This window comes from Tinamus guttatus, unplaced genomic scaffold (assembly GCF_059628265.1).
Source record: "Tinamus guttatus ecotype Peru unplaced genomic scaffold, ASM5962826v1 Tinamus_guttatus_pri_ptg000197l, whole genome shotgun sequence".
Classification (NCBI taxonomy): domain Eukaryota; kingdom Metazoa; phylum Chordata; class Aves; order Tinamiformes; family Tinamidae; genus Tinamus; species Tinamus guttatus.
In genome coordinates, this window is record NW_028288731.1 from 4429711 (window position 1) to 4437740 (window position 8030).

Genomic DNA, 8030 nt, shown 5'->3' on the forward strand with positions numbered 1-8030 from the left:
AACAGTGCTGTGAGCTAACAATGAGCATTAATGGAAACACTCATGACCAGTGCACTTCTAAACAGGCAAAACCTTGGTGACCACAATGCAATCTATTCAATACTACCGTGATCTTCCTTCCTTTGTATTTTTTAAACAAATAAAGGCCATCCTTACACTCAAACGTGTTCTGGGGTTGTCTTTCATTCAATTTAAAGCTTCTGTCAATTGAGGGATTGAAGAGGCACTCTAATGATTTTGCCCCTTCAATTTTATATAATTTCACTGACCTAGTTAATTAACATACATCCCTCATAACAGTACTTTTCCACCAGGACTACACTCCGTGGTAGAGGAGGCAGAGTCTGCACTTACCCTGCTAAAGTAGGCCGACATTTTATTTAAGTAAAAACAGTTATCAGTATATCATTATCTTTTTCTTAAATAGAAAGTTTTATTTCAGCATCTGGAACAATAAATTTAAGTATCCAAACAGGGTCATAATACAAAATAGGTATTTATAAAGCTACCTTTACACAATAAATAACTTTTAAAACTTTATTATGCTTCCGTTGTTGACTGACAGTCCGTAACACCTTGCTCAGCTGTAAGATGGAGCTTACTTGTTTTCTTGCTTCAATGGTAAAAAGAAAGGATGTTTCAGAGCCTCTTCAAGGGTAATGCGCTTGGTTGGGTCGTATTCCAGCATCTTTTGAATGAGGTCGAAGAGGTTCTCATGGTCAGAATCTTGGCAAGTCATAAACTCCTTTTTAGGGAAACCCACAGTCTATTACTTTCACTTCCAGCATTAGTGTCACAGCTCTCCCCCACAGGGTGTTTTCCCCTCTCTTACCTTCAGTGGCTTACAGCGCCTCGACACGTATCTGCCAGCTGAGCTGTGTTCATCCCAATCCAGGTGGTCATGATGGAAGTATTTGCGTTTCCTTTAACAGAGCACACAGCTCATTATGTGCCCTAGAAGCAAAGCCTGCATGCGTAGTTCTTGGCAGCACGTTTAACACAACCCCAGGAACCAATACAAGACCACTTCACACAAAAAAGGCCAATTTGATAAAGCAGAGATGAATCTGCATTTACTGAACTTGTTTGCCATCATTTAATTGCTATTAAATCGGAAACTACTCTAAATTTATAAGTTAGGCAATCTCGGTTCAGAAAAAAAAAATGTACTTACCTTGTTTTTTGTATCATGTGATTTGGCAAAGGTCCCAATATTCGCTCCATCATTGCCAGATGTTCTTTGCTATCATGAGTCTAGAAGAAAATTTATAAAGTTGTAATTAACCACATAATTTTGGCCATCCCCCTTACAAACAATAGTATTTCCCATTTATTAAGACTATATTTAATACTGCATTTAACAGTATTTCTCATAATAACAAAAAAGGGGTCCATGGCCTTCTACTTCCCAAAATAAATTAATTTATATCAAGTTTGTCTGTTGCTGGGCATTGTTTTTTGTTAGTAAATTCCGATTTTCAGCACTATTGTCACCACGACACACACAGTATTTGATGGTGGTGGTGGCTGAGGCCACCTTTAATACCAGCAGTCCTGTACTGGGTGCTGACAATGAACTGCTGCTATATCACTGCTGAAAACAACTCTGTTCTCTGCCACTGGCTGCTGCAGAAAATACAAGGTGATCTCCAGCACGCCCCATTCCTGCTCCCCATGGGAGCACGTTTTTCCCATGTGCTGCAGGCGCCTCGCAGCAGCTCTTCTACCTACCGGAAATACGGTGAATCCGAGGTAGTACTCGATGAGGATACAGCCTATGCTCCACACGTCACAGGGCTGCGCCCACCCCAGTGCTGTGGAAATTGAGATGGTTCATGTTTATACAGAACTAAGAACCATTTAAACAGAAGCCACAGTACTACCCTAGCACAGTTCAGTGTTTGTTACAGACAAAATGAGGTAAGAGCTTAACTTAGACTGTATAAGCTCACATCAGCTCTGGGAAGCACAAAGTGTTCCCAAGGTTCAGGCTTATGTAGAGCACATTGTTAACTCGGCCCTTTCCATCACAGTGTATTTTCCATGTCTCCAGTGCTTAGTCTAACCACAAGTTGACTTCTAAAGCCCTTGGACAGAAATCAAGTCTACTAACCTAGAATAACTTCAGGTGCTCGGTAATGTCTTGTAGACACCAAAGTACTGTGATGTTCGTCGTCATATGTTGCACTCCCGAAGTCCACAACTTTGATGTCTGGATTTTTTAGTGTGCGCTCGTCACGTTTCTGAAAAAGTGAAGCACACAAATGCAGATGATGAAGTGCAGATGATGAACCCAGCTGGCTGCTGAGAGGTGGGTAGAGGAAGACAGTGGAGTCTTACCAGTTTGGGATTATATTCTTCCACATAATCAGATTTCACAAATAAAATATTTTCAGGTTTCAGATCTGTGTGTGTCAACTTGTTCAAATGCAAGACTGCAAGATAACATGCGTAGTTAACACGCTATTCCAAGAAAACTTAACAGCGAATCCAGCAAGACCCAGACTTACAGTTCACAGATTTGCAGATCTGATAGGCCATCTGCCTGATGTGGTCCAGGCGAAATGGCAAAAAGCCGTTCTCTTTAATAAAGTCATAGGTACTGAGGCCCAACAGCTCAAAGACGATGCAGACGTGTCCATGGTGCTCAAACCATTCTAACATTTGGACACAGCGACTGCAAAAACAGGAAAACCACATCAGCTACCACACTCAGTTAGAGGTACATGGCTATATAATCTTGTCAATTACGAAGTTAAGAGACTTTTGGAGATCTAAGGGTTTTTTGTGTCAATAACCTGATCTAATATAAACAGAAGAGCTCACAAGAACAAACCAGTGTGCCTGGTTCAGGTGAGGCACCCAGCACAGCTGCCTGGCAGTAACTTTTCCTCACCTCATAAATTCGGGATAGCAAGTACCACTGAAGCACCACCACCAGACACTCTCCTCAAGTGCCCATTGGAGGCACTTCAAGAGGCTGGCTGTAAATTCAGCTAGTGAGGCCCTGCACAAGCTAATTAGTCATTTATTTGCACAGGCTTCCTTTTTTTTTGGGGGGGGGCGGGAAGGAAGAGTGAGGGAATATTTTTAAAAATTCCAACAACCACATGATAGCGAAGGTAGCGTTCCTATACTGCATAGCCGATCAATACTATGGCTGCACTGACTAAAGCCAGGTGACCTTCACAGCTCTGAACGGGCTACGACTCCATGGAGGAGAAAGCACTGCAAGAGGCCTAGTGAAAGCTCACTGAGCTAGAGAGCGACTTGTGTGCAGCTGCACAGGCGTGTGCAGAGGCAAACAGCACAGCTGCTCTGCAACTATCAGAGATACCAAACAGGAGTAACCTTAGCTGATTTAGAAAGCAAAGTACTCAAAAGTTACTAATTAGCAATTCTGGGCTTGTAATATAACTGTTTTCCATTATAAAAATGCAGCGAAAACAAGGTACAATCTTCTTTGCATACTTACTATGTACTGCTGGGATCCGAGGCATTTAAATGTTCCAGTACTTGTATTTCCGAACGAGCTGCTTCAGAATACCTATCAACATTTTTTACTATTTTCACAGCCACATGCCTACCTCCCCTGAAAAAAGAAGCGTTTTTTATGGTGAGTTATAAGTATGGATAGTTATAACTAAGAAAATTTGGCAATTATCCCCATAAACACCGTTTATAACAAAATTCAATATTGAACCTTAGCAGAAAATATATTTTTAAGAATATGTGCTGACTTAAACATACCTAAGTTTCACATGTTCCCACATACAACCGAATAAATACTTAAGAATTATTTACTTTGAAAATATACTCAATACCTTCTATCAGTATTACTCCTAAAGGTTAAAAAAAAATGATTTGCCTCCAATTGTTTATTTATGTGTACTGGGCTAATATGAGAGGGAAGTTGATGCTTTGCAGCCTTACGCAGCTGTCAGTCAGAAACATTAAGTTGTTTTCAGTGATTTGAGCAGTTAAATTAACTGAGCTGTCAAATATATTCTACGGTGACTAGAAAAGATAATTTTATTCCAAAAACATACAAAACCCCTGACACTGAACAAAAATATGTTCCCAATCTGTAATACAGTAACTGCTAGAACCCAAATGGTATTGCATCATCACAGGTTATACACTCTGAAGTACAATGTGAGGTTTTACACCTACATTTGGGAACAGCAATAGCCTCAAGTAACCCAACTCTTAACCGGTCACCCAAATACACCATAAGGTAAAGATAGGAAACTTCGTTCCCCTCCTCAAAAAACGGAAACTGAGTAAATAACTGGAATAATTTAATCCTCCAGTTGTCGCCCTAGAACATTTGTTATTCCCATACTAATCCCATTTATGAATAACCACTACCCTCGATTTTGTTATGTCTACATTTAAAGGAATACACAGATCAGCATATTAGCAAGTGATTTGATCCAATCAATCTGAAACCACTTCATTACTACGTACACCCTGATGGCATCACTAAGAAAACCCTCAAGCAGCAACTGAAACACACTTACGCCTTGTGATCGATGCATTCCACCACTTTTCCAAAAGCGCCTTCACCCAAAGTAGCAACAATCTCATCTAAAAAGAAAACAACTCTCAGTCACAGAAGTTGTGAATTTATTCAACCATTCAAAACAACAACAACAAAAACAATCAAGTACTATCATTGAAGATTATTCTAGACTGTGCTTCTATAAAAACATAAGTACAATTTGAGAGATGTTACTGGACAACTCTCATCAAGACATATTTACAGATATTTCATTCTAGGTTCATTAACTTCATTTACTATTTTGGAAAAAAAAAGAAAAAAAGGAAAAAAAAAGAAAAAAGGAAAATATTTAAAGTTCTACAGAAAAAAAGAACAATATCCCCCCAACAACAGACAGAAAAAAAAGACTTTCAAAGCCCCCTCACATCTTACGCTAAAAGAAATTATTCTATCTGAAAGGTTAATAAGTTTTGAAAAATATTCTATACATCTTGCACTTAGTACGTCTCCACTCTGACAGATCAGGTGACCCTCCTCATCATCCTCTACACTCCTGGATCTTTTCCTTCGATGACTCTTCTGGAACGGCACCAAGATCGTCCAGCCAATCAATAAACCCGAGTGAATTCAGGGTAGAATACGAAATTCATTCAGCGGGGAGATATTCGGGCATTCAGATACACGCCAGGCCACAAACGGCAGGAGCAATTTCAAATTCAGTCCCCAGAAATTCACAGGGCACATAGTTTATGTTACAGGAGAAAAACATGGCAAGGAACAGATTTTCAGATAAGATACTCAAAGTGGAAAGGCAACAAAAAATTACAACACATTTTTTTTCTTTTAAATTATAGATTCACTGAATTTTACTTTAGAATTTCAGTGCCTTTATTTGAAAATAAAGAATGTAATAAATTACCATCTACATAAAACAGCCTTTAGGCCAAATTAAAATACATAAGTTAAGCAACTTATAATAAATCACTTGTCTAAATATTTAATAACTTAAAAATTATAAAAATAGCATATACATTTACTTTAGGCTGTCTCAGCTGAAGAGCTTCAATTGTAAAACCTATCTATGGCTTTTTTAACAGTTAAATTCATAACAAAGGTCAGAAAGCATGCCCTGCTACTGGACAGACATCACACATATTTGATTCTACAGGCTATTTCATCAAAGCTTAAAATATCTTAGCCAATAAATAAATAACTAAATACTGTAAAAATTTGGCAGTATATCCTTGCTATTCAGTGATACTAAGTTTAGCCAAAAAACGAATTTCAGCGCTTATATTTGGATTTTTAGCTATGACTGAATTAAATACTTGTCATAATAAAAAAAAAATGAAGGCATTAAGGTGATGTCTGCATTTCAAATACTTCAGTTGATGTTATTGTCCGTTAATCAGCTCAAATATATCCAGTGAACAAGCAGCAGAACTATGTCTTCCATGTAGTATCATAAGTATACCTACGAACTATGAAAATTCCTTACCGAAGAGAAAAAAAAATCCTAGCAAAAAGCAATATATCAGTAATAGTCATTAAGATATCCCCAAACCCCAATACTCAATTATTACTGCCTAGATGAGAATTTATCTTCTTAAAATAGAAATTCCTAAGTTAAAAATTGGTCATACCACCTGTGAATGATGATGGTGAGAGGCACTGTGATGTGTCTTGTATTTCCTTTTGTAACTACTCCTCCCGCTATGGCCTGATGACTTGCTACTATGATTGTGATAACCATTTTCATGGTCTCTGTGATGGTGCCCATTATCATATCCTTGACTGTACTCGTTTCTGTATTCTTCGACATAGCGCCGCTCATGATGGTCTCTTTCATTTATGGATTTGGTTTCTGAATAGTTACTACAAACAAAGCATTAAGTAAACTTTATTTAAACAATTCCAGAACCCCTAGCAAGGCAGGATTTTGCTTTAAACTGTAAGACATCCCTGTTGAAATATCTGCAACTTAAAAATTAATACATTTAATACATCAACAGAAACTTATCAGAAATATTAACCTTATCAGAACAGTAAAATCTTAAAACAGATGCTTGCTATTGTCAGAAGTCAGAAAGTTTTTTACCTCTCCGGAAGTTTAGAAAGATCGTGTTTGAAATGCTTGTTCTCCCGTGCATTACTGAGTGATCTCCTTTTTCTCTTATGACCACTGCTGCACCTCCTGCGATCCCAACTTTCTTTTTCATCCCACTCAGGATAATTAGTTCGTCTGGAATGCCGCATCTGTGAAAGAAAAGGCATTTCGCTCTTAAGACTATATCCTAGAAACAAACAACTAATTTTAAGAACAATTAATACTGAACTCTCTAACAGGACAATAAAGACTTTTTTTAGTTCTCCCTTCTATCACCCAGTTGTAATTTCCCCCATTCCATTTTATTCCATGTTAATTTTACATTCAAGCATTTTCCCCAAATAACCTTTTTTGATAACGGAACTTAAACCAATGATTTTACACCTACTGATAAACTTTTTTTTTTTTTTTTTAAAGGCCTTGGCTCAGACACTAAACACTCTGAATTCTGCAAAGCTGGTCAGCAGGGTAGGGTTCCTTCAGACACTTTAATATATGGTAAGCTGTGCATATACTTGGAAAAAAAGGAAAACTTATATGTGGAACAAAAAAGGAAGGCACACACATACTACCCTGTGTGCTTTTTAAGACTTGAAAAAATTATTTAGCTTTTTATGTTATGTTTCTATAAACATCTGGAAAATTCACAATGCTAACTTAAAAAGCCAACAGATGGAAATAAAATACAGGCACCTCCCGGTTATTTATCCCCCAAAAGAAAAGCTGAAAGATCTCACTGCAGATTTAACTTTCCAACCGCAAAAATTGACTCCAGCTCACGTGACATACAAGTCCGAACACCGCGACACTACAAAGCGAGACGCGTCATAAGGCGGTCTCCGGACCGGGCTCCTTCACGGGGGCCACATTCCCGCTGGGGGACAGGTCTCTCCCTCGCAGCTGCCCCAACTCCGGCTCTCCCGCCCGAGAGCGGAGACAGTCCCGGCCTCCCCTTCGGCCCCGCCGGCCGCAGCCATTTTCTCTGCGCCCGAGCAAGACTCCCGCACACAACATGGCGGCCGCTTGAAGAGGCGAGCGGCGGCAGAGAAGCGCCCCGATCGCCCTAGACCGCTTGTCCGGACCGCGCGGCCCCCTAAGCCGTTCCCTCCCGCCACCATCACAGTAGGGGCAGCATCCCCGGCAGCGCAGCGGCACCTGCCTGCCCATCCCCCGGCAGCGGCCAAGTCCCCGCCACAGCCCGTCCCGCCTTCTAACCGCGTCCTTCAGTTCTCCCCCCGCCGCCGCGGCAGTTCAGCGCGTGGAGCCGGCAGTGAGCACCAGGGGCCCCGCTGCCGCCATCGCCTCACCTCAGCGGTTGGGGATCCTGCCGCTCTCGGCGAGCCGCAGATGTTGGCACCACAACGGCCGCCGCCCCTCAGCCCAAAGCTCGCCACAAAATGGTGGCGCCACGAACCTTCT

The 8030-nt window shown here is 40.4% G+C and overlaps 1 protein-coding gene across 2 annotated transcripts; it reads right to left on the reverse strand.

Annotated features, from left to right (window-relative positions):
* Positions 1 to 414: 414 nt before the first annotated feature.
* CLK1 (CDC like kinase 1) lies at positions 415 to 8030 on the reverse strand. Of its 2 annotated transcripts, none has more exons than XM_088523742.1 (13): positions 7919 to 8030; positions 6603 to 6760; positions 6151 to 6379; positions 4993 to 5083; positions 4524 to 4590; positions 3476 to 3592; positions 2511 to 2677; positions 2341 to 2435; positions 2114 to 2243; positions 1732 to 1814; positions 1175 to 1254; positions 833 to 923; positions 415 to 745 (listed from the first exon to the last, which is right to left on the reverse strand). In XM_088523742.1, the coding sequence occupies exons 2-13, from the start codon at positions 6758 to 6760 to the stop codon at positions 599 to 601; spliced, it is 1455 nt and encodes a 484-aa protein (XP_088379868.1). In that variant the 5' UTR covers positions 7919 to 8030; the 3' UTR covers positions 415 to 598. The 2 variants fall into 2 exon arrangements, with proteins under 2 accessions (XP_088379868.1, XP_088379867.1); XM_088523741.1 differs by having other exon boundaries at positions 6148 to 6379.

What these genes read in the sequence shown, in the direction of transcription:
- CLK1 (XM_088523741.1), bottom strand. Translation starts at nt 6,760, where the DNA reads ATGCGGCATTCCAGACGAACTAATTATCCTGAGTGGGATGAAAAAGAA. An exon ending in AAGAATATAATCCCAAACTG is followed by an intron (nt 2,244 to 2,340) that starts GTAAGACTCCAC and finishes TCACTTTTTCAG; the next exon opens with AAACGTGACGAGCGCACACT. An exon ending in AGCACCTGAAGTTATTCTAG is followed by an intron (nt 1,815 to 2,113) that starts GTTAGTAGACTT and finishes CAATTTCCACAG; the next exon opens with CACTGGGGTGGGCGCAGCCC.